At 42.3% G+C, this 23,617-nt stretch overlaps 1 protein-coding gene across 7 annotated transcripts in view; it reads right to left on the bottom strand.

Moving 5' to 3' along the window:
- TANC2 (tetratricopeptide repeat, ankyrin repeat and coiled-coil containing 2) overlaps positions 1-23,617 on the bottom strand; it is a gene marked incomplete at its 3' end in the record, with an annotated part of 370,267 nt that overhangs the window by 299,314 nt on the left and 47,336 nt on the right. For all 7 annotated transcript variants that reach the window (XM_081933706.1, XM_081933707.1, XM_081933702.1 and 4 more), the window contains exon 2: positions 22,095-22,193. In XM_081933706.1, the coding sequence (XP_081789832.1) occupies positions 22,095-22,161 (67 nt within the window). In that variant the 5' untranslated portion in view covers positions 22,162-22,193. The remainder of the gene's footprint in view (positions 1-22,094; positions 22,194-23,617) is intronic.

Genomic DNA, 23,617 nt, shown 5'->3' on the forward strand with positions numbered 1-23,617 from the left:
CTGATAAATCCATAGCTCTACCCACCATCCAACCAAAATTCTGGAAATGCTACATTGATGACATCTTCGTCATAATTAAATATTCCCAATGGAATAAGAAGTGTTGGAAGTAAGAGGCAAAATTCTCCAACCTCCAGGAATAGCAATAGCCCACAACCCACAGCCACCATCCACCAGGAATTATTATCCAGAACCAAAGACAAGATGCAGAAGAAATAAATAATGTAATTTACAAAATCAACTGTAACAATTGCAACCAATTCTATGTTTTTGCAATTCCACCCGCCACTCTCATGAGTTTATCGAAGTCTAGTACTCCACAAGCAATTCCATCAACAGACACATCAACCTACAACCAGTCTACAAACGCCTCACAATTCAAAACAACTGCACAACCAACCAAAAACAGCACCAATCCTCAATCAACCCTCATAACTGCCCCAACCAGCACTTTACCTCCCAATGACCTTCACCTGGTGTAACGTCCCCATCACAGGACCCATCACGAGACTCTCACTGGGGACCCCCACTAACCCATCACCTGATCCTCCACAACCCTCATTTGACACACCCCACCTGACCCAACACAAGACCCATCAAAAAACCCTGACCTGATGCAAACCTCATTTGCCATCACCTCACCATCGCAAGTCCTTCTGACCACACGAAGCCATTACAAACAGAAGAACATTGACACTGACATCCCCTAAATTCTGCTAAAGATGTTACCTAACCTGGTAACAAAATATTCAGAAACCTGGATATCCAGAAGCTCTGGAATGAGCTGCCCTCAGAGCTTCGCATAATCCCTGACATCCGGTCCTTCCGACGCACCCTAAAAAGTTGGCTTTTCCAGCAAGCCAGCCTGGCCTGTTAATTTTAACTCATTTTTTAAATGTATTGTTCCATAAATTCGATTTGTTTTTTTGGATATATATTTAATTTCTTTTTAACTTTTGGGATGTGTGGTTTTTAATGTACGCTGCCCTGAGTCCTTTGGGAGAAGGGCGGCATATAAATCCAATAAAAACAAACAAACAAACAAACAGAAACCAAACTACAAACTCAGAGAACAAACCTCCATCCTCAAATACTGATAAACTAAGGAACTGGGTATATATTATTCAAAAACAAAAGTGTTACTTTCCCTAAGTATACATGCCAGCATAAGGGAAAAATCAATAACCATTCCCCCATTCCTTAATAATCATTAATTAAAAGGGCTTAAATATCTAGGCATCTATTTCTAGTAGCTCACATTAAGCATATAGAAATCTCAAATGGTTATAACCCAGCATCACAAAACTTTGAAGTACATTTATTAGATTTGCCAACTACAAGAGAAACATATAATTCCCACCATCCATTTAAAATTTTAACACTAAGGTGTTGAGTCCTTGACTTATTATCATTCCTTTAGCCACAGTTTAAAGTTATGATAGCACTGAAAGAAGGGATTTATGATCTGTTCCCAAAGTTGCAGCCACAGCAGCCCTCCACAGGCACATGATCGAATTCAGGCACTTAGCAGCCTGACCACACTTACAATTGCAGGGGTGCTACTCTCCCACCTATCTCCTTCCATCTATGCCCTTTTTGCTGTGCGTACCATTACCACAGTTGCCTGACATCTTCTTCTTCCTGTTGTTGACCATGAGTACTACCCTGACTGCTGGATTATGTGGGGCTGCCTATGCACTGCAATAAAGGGGGGTGAACAGCTTAAAGAAACCAAAGCACATCAAAATGTCATTTTGCAAAGAGCTCCTGGGCAGGACTTTGGGCTGCGAAAAACAGGGGGAAAGTCTCCTTCTGCTTTTCTTCTCTTTTCTAAATACAAAGCCAGCCCCAATCAGGAGAGCAACACAAAGAAGCATTTTAGTGCACCGTGACCCATTTAAGCTTTGTGTTTTTCTTTTTCGCTGAGCAAAGCCAGCCCTTGTGGCCCAAGGCATGCATGTCTTGTCAGCAATAGGAGTAAGAAGATGGCAGCAAAGACCAGCTAGGGCAGTGGAGGCAGTGTGGCAGGCTTGTAAGAATCAGGATAGTGAGGTCAAGTGGGACTGGGCTAGGGCATCTGGAGCTTCTCAGGCATGGCAAGCAGCCCCAGAGCCATACAGTTCTGGGGGTACTTGCTGCCTGGCAAAATAAGGTGTTGAGTAAACAAAGTGATGGGAGAGGAGAGATGGGGGAGAATTGGAAACAGCTCATTTATTTATTGGAGCTGGGAGGGACCAAATCCAGAATTATTTGGATTGAGATGGGTACTTGGCTAATGAACAGTAAATGTCATTTAACGACAGCAATGGGGATCACTGTGATCACAGTTGCTAAATAATGTTGTTGTGTGACATCTTTATAATCATAAAATTTAGCAACTGAAATTCCAGTCCCAACTGCGGTCATGTTGAAGACTACCGGTACCACCATTCAGTGCTCAGTTCTGTATATATTTTAATCATTCATACTTTAAAATCACTCAATTCAAATTTGTCAAAATATTAAAGTCTCTCACTCTTCTCTGAATGCAGCTCTTCAGCCACAACTTGGCTGGCCTTCTATAGCAGTAAAAATATAATTAAAATATTGGCTGAAATCTTCTTGTCTGAGCTTAGTTTAGCTGATATTAACTTGGAAGATGACCATTGACAATTATTTATCCTCATGTAGTTTTTATGCCCTATTTCTAATATTAGTTTTTACCTAAAGCCATGCAATTAAGAGTTCTTGAGGTAACAATATAGAATAATAGATCTAAAACTCCATCTTACTGTCTCATAATCATCATTCAGATTCTTTTCACATACTCTAATTGTCTCTACAGAATTATATACCACAAAGAAACATTCATGCTAGCAAAGGTAGGCCATGTTCTGTTTTATAATCCTATTTACTGTATTTGATAGATCTCATTATTCACTTCTTTCTTACTGTGCTGGCCTGATAGTAGTTATCTGCTTTTTCTATAACATCACCCCTGAAATTTCCACAAACGTAGTAACTGATTTTGGAACTGATTTGTATGCTCGTTAGGGACATTAAAGTTGCTTATCTGTCTGCCCCCCACCCTGCCCTGCCCATCTGTCCAGTCCATCTATCTGTCTATCTATGTTCCATCCACACACCTATCTACCTACCTACCTAAACCTTTTTTTAAAATTCTGATTACTGAAATATTATTGTGATTTCCTTCTGTAATGGGTTGTCTCTGTCATACATTTAAAAACTTACAACAATAATCTAAATCAGTCATCCCCAAGCTGTCCGGCTTTGCGGTGTGGGGGGCAGAGGAGATAGTTTCACACGATAAAGAGACGAGAGTAAAACCCTTGTCCCTCCTCATCGGGTGGCACCAATTGGATAGCTCGAATCTAGAGAAGGTGTCGAATGGCCTCCTCGATCAGTCGTCTTTTGTCCCCGTCCCTTGAGAAGTGCCTTAGGGGGGAGGGGCAAGAGGAAGTCTACAGCTAGCCCCATTCTGATTGTTCGCCCAACCCAGGAGTAGTTGGTGATGATGTCCCGACAATCTGCAAAGGCTGATAGGCGACCCCCGATGGGGAGCGTGTCCAAGCAGTCACTTCTGCCTTCTGAAGGGACAGTTGGAACCCTCCCGGAAGGGCTTCCTGGGGAAAGAAGCATTGGGTGTTCCTGCCCAATCTGTCATGGGAGGTAGAACTCTGTCTTGGGGGCGCCTGACATTGGAGACGGGGGTAGTTGAAGCCCCCATCTGACACTTGAAAGGGCGACCATTGGAAAAAGGAGGACGATTTTGTGTTTGATTTGTGAGTGGCAGACGGAAGGATCTTCTGTTTATCCTTTGACTCAATCAGAAGGGGTTCTAAGGGTGGCCCAAAGAGGAAATAATTAGCTTTAAAAGCAATCCTTAGAAAATGTTAACAGTCCTATAAAATTTTAAGTGCTTAATTTTTATGTTTTCTAGATTGTGTTAGTAGGCTTGTAAACAAATTGATACATATCATACATACGATTTTAGACAAATGCTCAGCTAATCTACAAGTTAAAACAAAAACAACAAAATAATCATTCAAGAATGTGCAAACTATAGTGCTGTTGCTTTTCAATCTAGCCTTGTTAATATATATGTTACTGGCAATGTATGAAAAACTGGCATTGTATAAAATGCCAAGAAATGTGTGATATTTTTAGACAAAGTATGAAATGTCTGTGTTGTTTTAATATGCTATATACTTGGATATAATACAGTATCTATGTATTACACAGAATGAGCAAACTATTTAAGCAAACGATGAAGAGTGTCATGAAAAAGGTTAAGGTTAGGTTAACCTTAACCCTAATCCTTTATTGAAAAGATGTATATGAAAACGAAAGAAGAAATGCAAAATAAAGCTTTCTCACTGGAAGAAAAAAAAACAAAAGAAAAAGACCAGTACTAACCTACTTGTTGCAAAAAGGAAAACTAGTGGGTATATTCAGTGGGCATATTTTATACTTTGCCGGTTTGTCTTTTGGCACTGCATAGAAAGAACATTGGTCCTTACCTGAACTTTTCTTTTCGGTAAACAAGAGGGAGGGGCGACTCCTGGGATATTCTCACAGCCTGATTGGTCTAAAGACTGAGGGACATTTCTTTTAACCTCCTCCTTTCTCTGTTGGCTCCCAGTTTCCTCGAAGTCGCATGATCAGAAACATGCTGCCAAAAAAACAGAAAAAAGCAGGGACAAACATCCCACCACCCTCCACCCCAACTGATTATCACCTGCATCTAACTGGGGCGGGATGTCACCCCTCCCTCTCGTCTACCGAAAAGAAATGTTCAGGTAAGGACCAACGTACTTTTTCCGGTAGACTCGAGGGAGGGGCGACTCTTGGAACATACCCAAGCTCAGTCCCTGGGAGGGAAACTAAGACCCTGGGTGAGGGGCGGTGGCTACCTGTTGTAGAACCCTACGCCCAAAGGACGCCTCGGACGATGCAAATGCATCTAGTCAATAGTGCTGAATGAATGGAGTTGGGACGACCAAGTGGCCGCCCGACAAATGTCTTCGAATGGAACCCTTGTGGCCCAAGCTGCTGTAGTAGTGGCACTCCGTGTGGAGTGGGCCATGATCCCCGAAGGACGGGGCCAGCCCAAGGACTCGTAGGCCCTAGAAATGGCCTGACGTAACCACCTGCCAATGGTGGCAGAGGAAACTCTGGCCCCCAGGGAGCCAGGCTGGAATGAAATAAAGAGGGCCTCAGACCTACGGAAGGAGGATGTGTATTGAAGATAAATGTGCAAAGCGCGACAAATGTCCAGCCTGTGCCAGAGGCACTCCCTCTCATGGGAGAGATCTGGACAGAAATTGGGAAGGATAACCTTCTGTGCTTGGTGGAAGGGTGAATTGACCTTAGGGAGAAAGGTAGGATCTAATCGTAGGACCACGCTATCCTGGTGAAACTGGCAGAGGTCGTCCTTGGATAACAGGGACCCCATCTCAGAAATGCATCTGGCTGAAGTCACGGCGACAAGGAATGCCACCATGAGAGACAAGAACCTAAGATGGATAGTGCGCTAAGGTTCGAAGGGATCCCCCGTCAAGGCCTTGAGAACTAGGGGAAGGTCCCAAGTTGGGAACCTGTGGACAGGAAGGGGCCGTAAATTAGCGGCTCCCCTCAGGAATCTCTTGACCAGAGAATGGTGGGCCAGAGATGAATGGTCATCCCCCACAAGAACTGAGGCCAGGGCTGCCACTTGGCGCCACAAGGTATTATGGGAGACATCCCCGTCCAAACCTTTTTGAAGGAAGTCCAGAACTTGCGCGACCGTGGCTTCAGTCAGACAAATCCCAAGAGGGCTGCACCACCGAACAAATGCCGACCACATGGAATTATATATCCGCGTGGTGGAAGGGCGTCTGGATGCCTCGATAGTTACTATGACCTGGGAGGACAAGTTGCCACTCCTCAGGAGACTCCGCTGAAGCGCCAGGCATTCAGGTGGAGCCACTGGGGCTCCGGGTGGATCAAGACCCCCCTGGCACAGAGAGAGTTCCTCCTGAGGAATCCTCAACCGGGGAGAGCTAGAGAGCTAGACAAGGTCCGCAAACCAAGGCCGTTTGGGCCAGTGTGGCGCTATCAGGATGATGTCTGCCCTCTCTACTATTACCTTCCTCAGGGTTCCTGGTAATAGGGGAAGAGGAGGAAAGCCATACAATAGGCCCGGAGGCCATTTGCTCCAGAGAGCATCTGTCCATTCTGCGGCTCGAGTTGGGTATCGAGAGAAGAACCTCAGGAGCTGGGCATTTGCCGGGGTGGCAAACAAGTCCACCACCGGGGTGCCGAATCGCCAACAAATCTTCTGGAAGAGGTCAGGTAGGATCTGCCACTCCCCATGGTCTATGGTAGCGCAGCTCAGCCAATCAGCCTGGTGGTTGGCTGTGCCCGAGATGTGTTCCGACACCACTGATGCCAGATGTTTTTCCGCCCAGGGGCCAAGTTTCAATGCCTCCAGCCAAAGAGCTCTGGAATGAGCACCCCCCTTGCCAGTTTATGTGGGCCTTCGTGGCCACATTGTCTGTCAACAGTTTATGTGGCCCTTTATCGAACCCTTGAACATTTGGAGGGCCAGCCGGGTGGCTTTCCGTTCTAGCCAGTTTATATTGTGGCATAGGTCCAACCGAGTCCACTGACCCTGTGCCATGCTGGATCCATGAGCGCCCCCCAACCAAACAGGCTTGCATCTGTAGTGATGGTTACCCGATCCGGCTCTCAGAACTCCAATCTGCGTTGAAGAGCCGGGGACAGCCACTACTGTAGGGATAGACGCAAATCCGCCGGTAGATGGATGAGTCTTGGAGAGTTTCCGCTTCCACTAGAACAGGATGAGGGCCCACTGAAGAGTTCGGGAGTGAAGACGTGCCCAGGGGACAATCCCTATGCACGACACAATCTTGCCCAATAGGCAGGCCAAGTTCAGGATGAAAACTGACCGCCTTGTACGTACCTGCCTGGCTAGGGACTGAAGATTGGCCAGTCGCTCTGGAGACAGTTGAGCTGTGCCCGCTATGGAGTCTATCACCGCCCCCAGATATAAGATCTTTGTTGTGGGCAAGAGGTGACTTTTGGGAAAGTTGACAGAAAACCCCAGGGCCTGTAAGGTTCGGATGGTCAGCTTGAAGTCATGAACGGCCTAAGCATGAGGGTGGGCCTGCACGAGCATGTTGTCGAGGTAGCATTGTAGTCTCACCGGGACAGAGCGGAGGTGAGCCGCCAATGCCATCAGAACCTTCGTGAACGTGCACAGGGCTGAAGCTAACCCGAAGGGAAGGGCCCTGTATTGGAAATGGAGCCCGTTGTGGGAAAAATGAAGGAACCTGCGATGGGCGGGTAGGATTGGGATGTGGAGGTAGGCTTCTGTCAGGTCCACTGATGCTAGGAAATCCCCCCGCCTGATGCCCTGCAGAATGGACCTGAGGGAGGACATTTTGAAGCACCTCTGTATACCAGATAACGATTGAGGCGCTTGAGGTCCAGTATCGTTCTCTGAATGCTCAGGTTGGAGTCATTTCTCTTTGTGGAAAGGACGCCCACCCCACCCCGAGAGGGCCGCCTGGACTGGCCCTAGTATCTACCCTTGTCCTGGTAGTAGGGCCTCTGGAATTGCCTATCGGACCTATAAGGGACATATCTCTGTTGTTGATATTCTGGTTCAGGGGCCCTGAAGGACTATCTGCGGTACAAGGACGGACGATTGTCCGTCTTCTTGGTGTTGGTCAGCAAGACTTTCTTTTTGTCTTTATTCTCTATGAGAATCAGATTTAAGGATTCACTAAAGAGATTGGTTCCAGTGTAAGGGGCAGCTGCCAAGCCCCACTTTGACTTATTGTCCATCTGCCAATTGTGCAACCATAATAACCACCTAGAGGTCACCAAGGTGGCTAGGGCTCGAGACAAGTACTTTACAGGATCTAGCGTGGCATCCACAGAAAACTGCATGGCAACAATGATTTTTGTAATATCTTGGTGAAGTCTCTCATCCTGAACCAGAATGCGATCCTGCAACTGGCGAAGCCACATGACAGCTGACCAGTTGAAATAGGAGGCAGCTGCAGCAGATTTTATGGCCCACAGAGAGGCATTGAAATTTTTAGATAGCGTGAGCTCCGCCCACTTGTCCTCCAGTTTTAACTTATCAGCCATATCCCGTCACTACAGACGAGGCATTAGCAAGGGTGGCTATTGGTGTGCCCACATTAGGAAATTGAAGTGCCTAAGAAAAGGCATGCTCCATATTGTAGAAGCGGCGGTCATTGCTCCCGGAATTGGGAAAGGTGGAAGGGTGAGACCACTGATTCTTTACCACTTCTAGAAAAAGGGGAGGAGCAGGGACCTCTTTCTTGTTGGTCGCTGTATTAGAGAACATGACCAATTTAGGGTATCTGGGTGGAGGAATGGCACGGTCCCCTGTTCCGACCTTAGTGGTCTTCCTAGCTTTATGCAACAAAGGTTTAAACATGGGGGAAGCAAATAGATTGGGGAAGCCGAAGGGTCCGGGAGAACCGTTTCTTCGTCCTCAGAAAACCCCATGTCCTAGCAAGGGTCATCTCCTAACACTGACCCCTCACTAACCACCGAGGGAGAAGGGGGCCTCGCAGATTGATATCTATGTTCAGAAGAGCTCCTGGCCTGTTGAGACTCCTGGGGTCTGGGCTCCCTAGTAGACTGTTGTTCCCTTAAGGAAACTGCAGAGGCAACTCCCTTTGAAATGGCAGAGGAAATAAGTCTCATAATGCTCTCAGGGAGCAACTCCATCCTCAAACTCATCCTCAGAGTGTCCTGGGGCAGGACCTTGCAGGACTAGGGTGTAGGGGGGAGGAAATCCCAAGATGAACCCTCCAAGGGGTTCCTAACCACCTCCCTTGGCCCCTGAGGAGAGACAGGAAGGGATGGAGAACTTTTCTAGGCCAGATTGTCTGCCCCAATGGGAGAGAGAGAAGGTGAAAAGGGGCTGAACCCCTTGGGAGGAGAGGCTGGATGAGTAGATCCCAGCCTTAAAGAAGATTTGGATCTGATAGGAGAAGAGGGCTTGTAGGCTTGGGTTTGCTGTTCTGCTCTAGCAATCCTCTTTTCCAGGGCCTTCTGACACCGGCTTTTATCCCTCTGGGTTGCTCTAGAGGGTCGCTGGGCTGCTAAAGGCTTAGCTGCTGCTTCCCTGGTTCTGGGCCCCACTATCTCTCTCTCCTCGGCCTCATTAAGGGAACTACCCAGGCCTGTGATGTGACCATCCTGCTATCTGCCATTGGTGCCACTCATGTGTCCTGGAAAAGCTATTCTGCCCAGAAGTCACCAGCTGGTGCAAGGGCCTTGCTGGAAGAAATTGGACTGCCATGGCTGAACTTGCCAGCCCAATTCCGACTGCGATGCAAGCAGATGGCTCAGGGCCAGAAAATGCCACCTCCACGTGCACACTTTTAAAATGGCCACCTGAGGTCTCCGCACATCAAAAAGGGCTTTCTTTCTTCAGCCGTGGCTTGAATTTGCTTGCCGTAGCTCGTTTTGCTCAGGCGCGGCTTTCTGTCTTAATTAAAGCCGCCCAAAGCCCAATCGGCTCCTCCAGCCTGTAGCCCTTCCCGCGGAGCTGCCGAAACAGAGCCTAACACCCCTGCAGTTCCAGGGACCGGTCAGAGCTCCCGATATCCACAAGGAGAGAGCGGGAATGCCAATTAGCTCTCTCTCGGCTTGATGCAAGACGGTGGAGCCTGTCTCAGCAAGATCGCAGCTCAATAGTTTGGAATTTAAAGTAGCCAATAGACAAATCAGAATTAAATAGCAGAATTTACTCACTCTCTCTGGGAACTAAAAGCAGTGCTTGGACCAAAAGACTGAGAGGAAACTGGAAGCCAACAGGGAAAGGAGGAGGTTAAAAGAAATTTCCCTCAGTCTTTGGACCAATCAGGCTGTGAGAATATCCCAGGAGTCGCTCCTCCCTCGAGTGTACCAGAAAATGCCTAGGAAATATATGAAATATTAAGTGTTTCATACATTGATGTCCCATTTTTGGCATTCTATAGATTTCCTAGACATTCTATAAAATGTTTAATTTCATATATTGATGGTAACATGTATACATTGATGCAGAGAAAGAAATTCACTGGGTAATTACTACTAGCTGCTAGATTTGTTAGTGAAAATTCATATGTAAAAATAGATCTTTGATCAGTTCAACACAATTTTAAAAAATGAGAAACTGCTTCATCCAAAACAAAAAACAAAATGATTTGAATACCACTACAATTAAGGAAACCATCAATCAAATCTGGCAATAATATGGAAATAGTTTGAGATTGTTTTTTTACTTCTTTTTCAATTTTTCATTCTGCAACCTGGGATTTCCTGCTACTTTCATCTGGGTAGTGTTTTGGTCAAATCCTGCTTTGATTATTTTGAAATCATGCAGGATCACCTAAGTGTTGTCATCTGCTACATCACACATATCATAAAATAGCAAGTATAGACACAGCTAATTAATTACATTCTCTTATACCAAAAGCAGCATATGGATTACAGAACATTTTATCAGTCATGTTAAAATTCTAATACAGTCCAATGGATACTATTGAAAACTGTATTAACACATGAAGAGTACTGTAGTACAGTTGACAAATGAAAATTATTTTAAGAAAACTTGTGAAGAGGGATGAAAACTTGTGAAGAGGGATGAGGCCCTAAATGTAAGACTGACCAATTTTTCATAGAATCAATAGAAGAGGAAAAATTGACATGAAGAAATATGAAATAATGAACATAATCAGAATAAAAGTACGGGTAGTACTTACTGTATTTTCGGAGTATAAGACACACCAAGATTTTGAAGAGCAAATTTTAAAAAAAGTTTTTGCACTCTGCAGACCTCCCAAAAATGGCCAATTTTTGGGGAAAGGGGGCTCATTTTTTTGTCAAAAAAGGGCATGCATAGGGCTGGGGGGGGGGCAAAATCGAGCAAAAAAGATTATATAAAAACAGTTATAAACCAAAATAAGTTGAAAAGTAACGAGAAAGCCATCCAACTACAACAACAAACTGACAAGGAAAAGTTATATTGAATATATGAATACCAGTATATATTGGGCACATTATGATTTTGGATAACCCATGGCTGTCATGGAGGCCATGAAACTCTGAGTTGCCCCAGTATTTTGAGGCAATAAATTATTGCTGCTATTGGTTCCCCAAGAATCACCAGCTCAGCAATGGAATCTAGCACCTCAGATAAGAAGATGCTATTCAATGCAGTAGGTAATACAATAGCAGCAATCCCATCTGTTCTGTAGAACCTCTCTTCAGTCAGTCACACCTAGCTAAAATTTTACCCATTTTTGATTTGTCAGCTGGAAAATGACATACTTTCATCCCTGTATCTACAGTCTAAATTTTTATTTAAAAAGAAATATAATTCTTGGAAGCCTGCTCATGATTGTAGATTTTAAATTCTGTGGCTATTAAGAACAATTACATAGTAGCTCTTATTTTAGATCTGCTTGATCACCTTCAGAAGGCATTCATTTTCAATAAGCTGGCTTGAAAGGAGTTTATCATCTGATGTAATGAAACGGCTTTGAATATTTAACAGCTTTTAACACCCAGTATGGCAAATTTGAATACATAGTAATACACAACCCTTTTGACTGACAGTGGTCTTTTCCAGATTCATGAATAAAATATTTCCTGATGGTTTGGACAGATATGGTAATTAACAGAGTTGACATCTGGATTTCTTTCATTTTTACATGAGACTCACATCAGAAATATCCTAGAAGTAAGAAATGTGTGATTAATCATTCCCAACTGCCATGGCTATATAAAGGTCAACTGATGGTTTAAGTGCAGCCCAACAATGGTGCCTCTTGACAGAAGTAAAATTCCCATGTCATGAGATGGAAAGAAATGTGATAAAAGACAACTGTCCCTTCAAACTAAACTTTTTAACTTCATACCATGTCAAAGAAAATGGGTTTTTTTTTTAACAATGCAGACTAAAATAAAACACAACAGCTAAGGACAATTAAAAACAAAACAACTAAAGCTGAGTGTGGCAGTGAAAGAATGTAAGGAGAAAAAAATATCTCTGGTACTCTGACATTGTAAGCTGCTAGATTCATCTGCAAATGAGGGAGAGAGGGACAAATGAGAGACAATGTCCCGTGCCCTTTCAGTATGAATTGCATGGTCCATCTTTGTTCAGGGAAGGGAAAGTGATTTTTATAACGGTTTTGATTTGAAGTTATTTGGCCTTGGGAATCCAGAAGGTTCCTTTAAAGAGAGTGTTTCAGAAGCAATTATACTCTGTCCTGAAAAGCGGAAAGCATGAAAAAAACTCAAAATAAACCTGTGTTGATATTGTTTAGTATATAATGCAATACAGAGAAATGTTGATAGGTTTTCAAAATTGTTTTATTTTATTCTACATTCAAAACAATCCCTGCTGTTTCTTAATCTTGCCCATCTCAAAAAGCTGACACAAAGTGAAGCACTGATATCTTCTTCTAGGGGAAGGGGGGGGAGGTATACTCAGAGATTTACAGAATAAAAGAGATTCAAATTCCCCTGTCTTGATTCTGTCCTGGAGTTAGGGGCTAGGAATTGTTTATTAACTGCATAATTTATAATCAACCATAAGCAGGGAATAAAGAAATTGAATTAGCTTAAGTGTCTCTTTAAGCAGTATGTAGTATAGAAGGAACTTGAATGCCAACAAAATAGTTACTGTAAATAGCCATTGTCACAGAGACGGAACAGCTGAAAAGGTCTATGTCACAGAGACTGAACAATGAATACAGAAGGTATCGGGAATGTTCTCATTAGAACCTTGCTCATTTACAAAAGTGATATTACAACCACTTGGGCTAAATATACAACTGAAGTAATCAGAAATTCATGTTTTCTCCAGCCAAATAGAGTTCTGCTACTGATAACTGTAAATAAGATGATGCATGGTAACTGGCCTAACAAAGAGGCCATTATCCATCCTCTCATTCAATTGCTATGATGTCAGATATGTTACAGTGATATGAGACAGACTGCATGGTTATTCAGTCAATGGAAACACAATATAATTGCACTAACCTTTAAACTTGCCATTAATGATTTTAAGAACAAAACTTCTTGAGAAAAATGCAAGTTGTCCTTATGTAGTTTTTTAGAAACACTGGTGCCGTATTTCCCCTTTATTGATATGCAGAGGGTAGTTTCAGTCTGGGCAGTGAAAGGTGCTTAGAAAATAGTAAAACTTCATGGCAGTAATAACCAATAGGAGATAAAAGACTTTATTCACTTACAATCAAGGTCAGGCCTAAATCACCACAATTATGCAAAACACAGAAGTGACAAGCAGGTACACATCAACAAAAAGGAAAATCAGAATGATCAGAGAAAAAAGGTAAAGATAGTGCTTAGCCCTGAACTACTCCATTGCCTAGCTTCTATTTTTTTTTTTACACAAGCTGCAAGCAATAAGGAGCAACAACTGTTTCTTCTGAATTATTCAAAATTTGCTCCTAATAAAGAAAAACAAGGTTTTCTGACATGTTAAGATTATATAAAGATTATACGTCCAGTCATGTCCAACTGTATGGGGCAGTGCTTATTGGTATTCCATAGCCAATGGAACCAGCAATTTCAGAAGAAGCTTCTATTGTCAGGTGGCCAGCATGACTATATACCAAGATGCACAGAATGCTGCCATCTTCCCACCAAAGGATTACCTATTTATCTATATGCATTTGGCATGCTTTTGAATTTAACATTTAAGGCACTACTGTGCCTCAAGATTATGTATACATAAAAGGTTAGGGCACAACAGTCAACTTCAAAAATACAAGGGAATAAAGGGTACGGAAGGTTGACCTATTCTGATCTAAGTCATCATACAAATTAAGATCCTGAATAATTAGAGAAGACTAATAGAATAATTAATCAACATCTATCTATAGTGTATTCAGAAAGTATTCACACACCCTTCACTTTTGTCAATTTTGATATGAGACAGCCTAATTCTACAGGCTGAAATGTATTTATTTTTCTCATTAATCTCCACTCTACCCCATTTAGTAATGTCTGTAAATTTATGTAAAAGAAAAAAAACAAAGTGAAATTTCACTTTGGCATAAGTATTCAGACTCTTTACTCAGTAGTTTGTTTGCTACCTTTGGCAGCAATTACAACCTCGAGTCTTTCTGAGTATGACACAACAAGCTCTGCACACTAGACTGGGGGATTTTCTGACATTCTTCCCTGCAAATCCTCTCAAGCTCAGTCGCGACCATCAATAGACAGCCATTTTCAGGTCCCTCCAGAGATGTTCCATAGGGTTCAGGTCAGGGCTCTGGCTCAGCCACAAGTGACCAGTTGTCCCTAAGCCACCCCTGTATTGTCTTGGCTATGTGCTTAGAATTGTTATGTTGAAAAGTGAACCTTCGTCCCAGTCTGGAGTCTTGGGCACTGTGGAATAGGTTTTCATTGAGGATACCTCTGCATTTTATTCTAGCCAGCTTTCCCTCAACCCTGACCAGTCTCCCAGGCCCTGCTGCTGAAAAATACTACCACCGCATGATGCTACCACCATCATGCTTCACTGTTGAGATGACATTAGGCAGGTTATGAGCTGTTTGACTCTTGGAAGATCCTGATTATGCCAAACATCTTCCACTTGAGAATTATAACTGTAATCTAAGGAATCTTAAGTGCAGCAGAAATTTTATTGTAACCTTCCCCAGATCTGTACCTTGCAATAATCCTATCTCTGAGCTCTGCAGGCAGTTCCTTTGAAAACATAGCTTTTGCTCTGCTACAATATGCATTGTTAGCTGTGAGGCCTTCTATAGAGAAATGTGTGCCTTTCCAAATCACGTCCAATCAATTTAATTTATCACATGTCAACTCCAATCAAGATGTAGAAATCTCTCAGCAATGATCAAGAGAAATGGGAAGCTCCTGAGCTAAACTTCAAGTGTTTTTGCAAAGGGTCTGAATACTTATGTCTATGTGATATGTGTTTTTGGGTTTTTTTTGCAATAAATTTACAGAATTTCTAAATTTCTGTACTTTGTCATTATGGGGTATTGAATGTTGATTAATGAGAAAAAATGAATTTCAACAACTGTAGAATCAGGCTGAAGCATAACAAAATTGACAAAAGTGAAGTGGGTCTGAATACTTTCTGAATGCACTATATGTTGGCACTCTGCTTGATACAAAATTTCCATGGCCAAGCACTTGTTAGAAAGTAATCCAAAGTCAAGCAGGGTGAGCTATTAGGTGGAAACAGAACTTTCAAATGGTAGAAACAAAGATCGATTCCTACCCTCAGGTTTCCAGTAAGATGCAAACCTACACAACCACAAAACGATAGGGGAACAAATAAATACAGGCCAAGTGGTAGAAACTGAAGGTTTGGATGAAGAAGATTTTCTGTACTCTAATATCTGTCTACATTTCCCATAGTTCTAATTTATTTATGAAAATTTGTAAAAATTGAGGATTTGCTTAGTGTTTAAATTATTTTCAATATGCTACAACAATTATCCAAGAATAATTTCTCTATTTGTAAACGTAAATATTTCAAATTATCTTTCTTCAAGATAGATAATAATAGTAACATAAATAGATAGCTAAAAACCCCAAGGAGTGTGTTTCCAAGAATTGCATTACTAAGATGTATTTAGAAGAGTTCCAGGTTCATATTTTAAAGATCTTTCAAGAATATAAATTAGTAAAGATGTTTTTACAGAAATGACAAATCTTCAGATTTACATCTAAATTACAACTATGATAAGATACTGTCCTAATTTTCACTTTTATCACTGAGCATTCATTTTTATTTTATTTCTGCACAGAATTATGAATACAAATAGTGTTCTGGGAGTTAAGTGTTCCCCAGTTGAGTGTTGGCATGGGAGGAAAAAGATTAAAAGATGATGAGGATAATAGCAATACAGCCTACTACATAGATAAATATCTTTAGGCATAAGATAGTGCTGTGAGAGTTAGGTGTTTAGCAGAGTGATAACATGAGGAAGAAACTATTTTTTTTGTCAAGTTGTTTTGGTATGCAATACCCTATAGCGGCATCCTTAGGGTAGAAGTTGATATAGTTTATGTCCAGGATGTGATGGGTCTGTAGATATTTTCTCATCCCTCTTTCTGATGCCTACAGTATACAGATCCTCAATGGAAGCCAGGCTGGTCACGGTTGTTTTTCTACAGTCCTAACTATCCATTGAAGTCTATACCTGTCCTGTGAGGGTGATGTGCAAAGAGATACAAATGACAGACTCAATAATTCCTCTGTATCAGCAGATCCTTGTGCAGCCTGAGTTGACGCAGGAAGAACATTCTTTGTTGGATCTTTTTAATGATGGTTCTAATGTTAGGTGTCCCTTTCAAATCCTGGGAGATTAGAGAACACAAAAACTCTCTAGTAGAAGATCTCTACTGTTGATACTGTGTTGTCTAATATTGCAGGAAGTACAACAGGACAGCTTCTCCTACTATCATCTCTACAGTTTTAAGAATATTCAGCTCCACATTGTTCTAGCTGCACCAGACTGTTCCGGCTGCACCAGAGCCAGTTGCTATACCTCTCATCTGTATGCAGACCAAAGGTGGGTTCCTATCGGTTCAGACTGGTTCTGCCAAAGTGGTTTGGCATCCTGGGTTGCTGGAACCAGCAGTGACCCAGGCCTGCCATGCCCTTGAATTGGTTCTCTCGGCGGCACCATAGGTGCCACCATCTTTTTTGCTTCTACACATGCGCAGAGCAATTTTTATTGCACTGCACTAGTGCACGCAGCACAGCCAGAAGCAAACCAGCAGCACTGACTGCTGGAACCACCCCTGATGCAGACTCATCATCATCTCCAACGAGACCAATGACTGTTGTGTCATCTGCAAACTTAAGAACTTTAACAGAAGAATCTTTCAAGATGCAGTCATTTGTATATAGAGAAAAGTATAATAGAGAGAGCATATAGCTCCAGAGAGCTCCTGTGTTAATTGAATGGGTATTAGATGTGATTTTACCAAAAATACATACATTTACCAAAAAATATATAAAGATTTACCGAAGAAGTTTAGCAGACAAAATTACAATGGAACAATAGCACCAACCAGATTTACAGTTATGAATTCATGACATGTTTGCTCTTCTTTATGTATGAGTTGGGTTTTTATTGTATAACAGAATTATCACTATTATTCAATGTGGTCAAGTTTTTGCTTAAGAATTCAGAATTCAGATATATTTTGTTTCTTTTTTCCTTTTCTGGGTTTTATGTATTTAGATATTTCTCATTTTGATGGTATATACTTTTTATTAATCATTTCTGTATATCAGCGATGGCGAACCTTTTTTGGCTCGCGTGCCACAAGTGGGGGGAGCGCGGGGGGGTCGTGTGCGGGCGTGCCGCACCCATAATGCAACGCGCCCCCAGTGCGCATGCGCGCACAATGCGCCCATTTTTGCATGATTTTTTCGCCTTCCCCAGGCTCCAGAGGCTTTATAGGAGCCTAGGGAGGGCGAAAAGAGCCTCCCCCGCCCCCCCCCCGGAGGCTTCAGGGAACGGCCTTCGGAACACTTAAAACCTCCCCGCCACCCCTGGAGGTTTCAGGGAACGTCCGGAGGCTTCCCTGAAGCCTTCGGAACACTTAAAACCTCCCCGCCACCCCCGGAGGTTTCAGGGAACGTCCGGAGGCTTCCCTGAAGCCTTCGGAACACTTAAAACCTCCCCGCCACCCCCGGAGGTTTCAGGGAACGTCCGGAGGCTTCCCTGAAGCCTTCGGAACACTTAAAACCTCCCCGCCACCCCCGGAGGTTTCAGGGAACGTCCGGAAGCCTTCGGAACACTTAAAACCTCCCCCCCCCCCCCGGAGGCTTCAGGGACCGTCCGGAGGCTTCCCTGAAGCCTTCGGAACACTTAAAACCAACCTCCAATCAACCCGGACTTCCGGGTTGCTCGGATGGTCGTTTTAAGCGCTCTGAAGGCTTCAGGGAAGCCTCGGGACGGTCCCTGAACAGGCACGAGACGTGCGTCTCCATCGCCCGGGCCCGGATCGCCTCCACCGCGCGGCGCCTCAGGCTCGGCGTCCTTGCGCCCGGCCTTCACATCGCTGCCGCCGCCGCCGCCACCGCTGCTAGGACGGGGTCGGCCGAAGGGAAGTCCGTCAGGCTTCAGCTGCGCCGCCCTCGCCTCCTCCTCCTCCTCCTCTAGCCGCGCCATCGCAAGGATTAAGGTGAAAGGGGGCGGGGGCGGGGAAAGCGAAGGGGGCTTTGCATGATTTTTTCGCCTTCCCCAGGCTCCAGAGGCTTTATAGGAGCCTGGGGAGGGCGAAAAGAGCCTCCCCCGCCCCCCGGAGGCTTCACGGAACGCTCGAACGCGGCGCCGGGGCCCGGCAGGCAGCGAACGAGTCGAAGCCTGCCGACTGGAGGAAGAGGGTGAGAGGGGGGTCCTGTGAACGGCGGCAGCAGCGGCGACAATAGTCGCAACTCGGCTGCCTGCCGCCTTTCCCCTCCTTTGTCTGCCAGCCGGGGCGGCCAGCCGGCAAGTTACGACTATTGTCGCCGCTGCTGCCCCCGTTCACAGGACCCGTCTCTCACTCTCTTCCTCCAGTCGGCAGGCTCCGACTCGTTCGCTGCCTGCTGGGCCCTGGCGCCGCGTTCGACCCGGTGGGGGAAAGGAGGAGGAGAAGGAGGACAACAAAGCCCCCTTCGCTTTCCCCGCCCCCGCCCCCTTTCGCCTTAATCCTTGCGATGGCGCGGCTAGAGGAGGAGGAGGAGGAGGCGAGGGCGGCGTCCTAGCGGCGGTGGCGGCGGCGGTGGCAGCGATGTGAAGGCCGGGCGCAAGGACGCCGAGCCTGAGGCGCCGCGCAGTGGAGGCGATCCGGGCCCGGGCGATGGAAACGCACGTCTCGTGCCTGTTCAGGGACCGTCCCGAGGCTTCCCTGAAGCCTTCAGAGCGCTTAAAACGACCATCCGAGCAACCCGGAAGTCACTTCCGGGTTGCTCGGAGGTTGGTTTTAAGTGTTCTGAAGGCTTCAGGGAAGCCTCGGGACGTTCCCTGAAGCCTCCGGGGACGCGGGGAAGGCTCTTTTTGCCCTCCCCAGGCTCCTATAAAGCCTCTGGAGCCTGGGGAAGGCGAAAAATAGCTTTTAAAAAGGTGAACTCAGCTGGCCAGCGCGCGCACGCGCGCTGGCCAGCTGACAGGGCACCGCCTCGCGTGCCCTGACAAATGGCTCCGTGTGCCACTTGTGGCACGCGTGCCATAGGTTCGCCATCACGGCTGTATATCAATTAAGTATTTCTGTATACTAAAGCAAAGAAAAATATCATCTTTGTTCTCCAGCAAGTTCAACAGTTATGCTAACAAATTCAAGTCATTTCCATTTTCTTTCCTAATTCATTCCTACAAAGAAACAATAAATTGATTCAATGTATTAAAGAATCCTGCTTTCAACTATGTAAATTGTTGATAACCATGTACGTTCAGTTTCTTAACAGGAAAGTATATGAGACTGTTGAAATAATAAACCTGACAAGTTTAATTATAAGACCATAGCGCTAAATATTGAAATGTCTTAGGAGGTTTTCACTGACTCAGACAACTAATATTGGTTGCTTTGTTTGGAAATGCTACGAAGAATTTAAATTTTAGAATGACAGCATGTTTATGTCCCATATGAAAAGAGTCACAATAATTTTAGATACAACTAAAATATTAAGAAGACATAACTGCCTAGATTGGGATCCACATCTTTTATGAATATTTGGTAGCTTGCAAAGATTTTTTTTAAAGGTAAATGTTTCCCCTGTACAATTGTATCTGACTCTAGCAAAGCTAACAAAGATAAGTGACCCTTAGAAAGGAAAATAATACTCTTGACTGAAACATCATATTACACAATGGAGGTAACTCTTAAAAGTTGTAAAACCTGTAAAAGGTTCAGTCTTCTGTCTCATTGGCCAAGTAGGAAAAACTCTGACTTTATAATAAGTGTTAGAGATTCAGAAAGAAGACAAATATTATACAACTTTATCTTCCTTTGCAAATCAACTTGAGAATTAGAACCATCAAGATTCTCTCTTAGCTTCAAATATTGTCTTTCGTGAATATATATATTTGGGTACTATTTAAGTGATCCAAACTCAAACACAATATGAGCTGTACAATCCATATCTATAAAGGACTGTAAAAGTAGCACCCAAATTCAAAATAGAGTGGATAAACTTAAGGTACCAATCTTCAAAAATATTCTGCATCAGAAATGCTGTACATCTAACTTCAAAATATCAAGTCACAATTTGCAGGATTTATATTCTAGCAAAAAAACTGCTTTTGTAGCAATAAATCAATTTTCAATTGTAACAAATCCTCCTACTGCACTACATTACACTTTACACATTTTGGTAAATTTTAATTACAGTTTAGATAGGCTACAGATTACTGCATAAACCAAATTAATACTATATGTTAGGTTAATGCAAAATTTAACTTCAGTTCAATTTGTTCATCCAGAATACTAATTTCACCAAATGAAAAATAGAAACATATAGAAATATTAAGAAATTATATTACAACATAACTCTTGATGTCTAAATTCTTTATTCCTATACATTCCTTGAGCGAACATTTCTAGATGGCACTCTGAGACCAAAGTAAGATAAAAATGTACTGCTAAATTAAAATAACCCAACCTAATGAGATTTAACTATTTTTGTCAAGAATATTGAGACCATTCAGGTGATAATGACAAAAATATTATACATTTTCAGCATTTCATATTGCTACAATTTTAGAACACTTTATTTTATTTTATTTTATTTTACTTTATTTTTGACAGCAGCTGCCCACTTACCAAGGGAATAACAAAAAGTCTGCTGACCTTAGCAAGAAGTAAAATATATGATGGATAAAGTTATTCAGATTCATTTGAAGCTGGACTCTGGCTGGGGAGTTCCCTTCAAATTGAATAGAGAAGAATCCTGCCCTATTATGTAAGAACAATTCATGAGTCTTGAGCAAGTGAATAAAGTCCTTGGATACGTTAACATTGCCAATTGTGTATCACATCATCCCTCCTAGGAAGGAACAGGCTGAGTCTCAACCCTAGCAAGACTGAGTGCTCTCAGAATTTACCATCTTGAGCTCTTGATGTGATAGCAGTTCCCTAAGTAAAATATGTATGTAACTTAAAAGTTTTTCTGGAGTTTTGACTCATACTCAATGATCAAGTAGCAATTAGGACTATGAGAGTTTTTGCACAAATGCATTTTATATGAAAATTATGTTCTTTCCAGGATTGAGAGGAACTTCTACCACCACACATGCTCTAGTCGCCTTCCACTTGACTACTCTCAAAGAACACCCAGAAGCTACAAAGAATGCAGCATTACAAGCAATTATGCTATTCCTCATTTTGCCCATGTAGCATCTCTGTTCTATGACCTGAAGAGTTACTCGAAGAATTATTATTGCAATTCAAAGTACTGATTGTCACCTATAATATCCTTTATAACTTAGGATCTGATTATATTGCCTTTCTTCTATAATTTCTATCCAAATTGTAAAATCTGGTAAAGTTGGCATATATCAGATCCCAGCTGTAAAGCACGGTCACTTCGCCTGACCTAGGAGGTATCCCTTCTCTGTAGCAGGATCTGTCTTATAGAACAATGACCCTTACCTATTGAGCTTTCATAAAACTTGGTTCTTCCACCAAATTTTAATGACTTATTCATTTTAATCCTTTTAAGTTAGTTATTATTCCCAACATATAATTACATATGATTATCTGTTTTGTTAATCCTAATATTTATATAATTATTTTAAAACAAATATATAAGCCACCTACAGTATATTTCAGTAATTGAGGCAGTAATTGAGGCAGCACGTGAATGAATGAATGAATGAATGAATGAAAGAATGAATGAATGAATGAATGAATGAATGAATGAGAAGCAAAGCAAGCATTATTTCAAGAGCAGCAATGCTACTATGAGGTCTACCTGGATCTACCATAGAAGTAGTAGCTTCATTCCTTGGATTAAGATGGTTGCACAGCATCAAGACACTCCTTTTACTTACCACTGGATCTGTTCTTACGGTTTGATTTACCACCTGTAAGAAGCATCTTGAGACTGTTCCGAAACATGGTTGTTCTAGTCTATCAGCAGGACCCAGAACCTATATAAAAAAGAATTAAATGTATCCATTAATTAATTTTTGGTAATTATCAATACAGAGCAAAGTTGAGATATAAATCTTTATAATACTAACATCCAAAATCCAACATTTAAAAACCCCATAGTTTTTGAATGAAGTCTTATATAAGGGATTTTCTATCTTCCAAGTATAGATGACAATATTTAGATATTTTTGGGTTCTGTTCTACCTCATCTGTTTAATAGTTTGGGACATGATTGGATTCTGCAAATTAGGTAAAACTGGCAAGTTATCTCCATGCTGTTAACAATATACAATGTAGAGTTTTATTGCAGACAACCCTTGTCTTACATAGGTAGTCAGGAATGCCAAACCTATATAAACAAAAAATGACCAGTGGTGAAAGATCTTCTATAGATGAGCTATTGAAACTAAAAATGAGATATTCAGTTATACATTGTAGCCACCCTACTTTTTTAACATTTGATCCATACCGTATTTACAAAAAGAAAAAAAAATAACCTATTTCCAGCCATGTTGGTTTGTGTTTATCTTGAACATTCTTGCATTTATCATTTCATACATAATTCTAGTCTCCATTCTATGAATCTTGACTCATGTCTACTTTGGGCTTTCCCTTTTATATTCCAACCATCGATAAAATTTATCCCAGATCTTATAATATTTGGATTCATCTTAGCATGTATGTCATAGATTCTGCCAGGACGGTCTACATTGTGTCCAACGTTTTAATTTATGTTTAATAAAAAACTTTTTAATAAAAAAACAAACTAAAAATGAGCTAGCGGAACTAAAGTATGAATGGATTTACAGTAATTCAAAAGGACCCATGTTGGGTACCTCATTTCCTAATATACTTGAACGAATGCTTACTAACTGATATACTTCAAATGAACACTAACCAAATGAATGAACATTTCTTCAATATTACATTACCTTTGAATGTATTCTGAAATGTTATGCAATTTGAAAATACAAGAGCATCAACATATACATTAGATTCACCTTTAATATTTTCCAATCATTTGTGAAGAAATAAATAAAAAAAGAATCAAAAGTCATAGGAGTAACTGAGTAAGATTTTGTACAGATTATAACCCAAAGATAAATTATAGAGAAATAACATGCCCTTATACTATCTCCAGGTTTAAGAGCTTGCTATTCTTTGTATATAGACTATGATAAATAGAATAAGTAAATTATACACAGAGAACCAATTTGATTTAATAGTTAAGGCATCAGGCTAGAAACCAGGAGATTGTGAGTTCTTTGTCCAGGCACAAAGCCAGCTAGGTGACCTTGGGTTAGTCACAGTCTCTTAGCCTTAGAAAGGAGGTAATGGCAAACCATTCCTGAAAAACCTTGACAAAAAAAAACTACAGGGACTTCTCCAGGCTATTTTGAATAATCAAACATGATTAAAT

Source organism: Natrix helvetica, assembly GCF_964273705.1.
Source record: "Natrix helvetica genome assembly, chromosome: Z".
In the NCBI taxonomy this organism is placed as follows: domain Eukaryota; kingdom Metazoa; phylum Chordata; class Lepidosauria; order Squamata; family Natricidae; genus Natrix; species Natrix helvetica.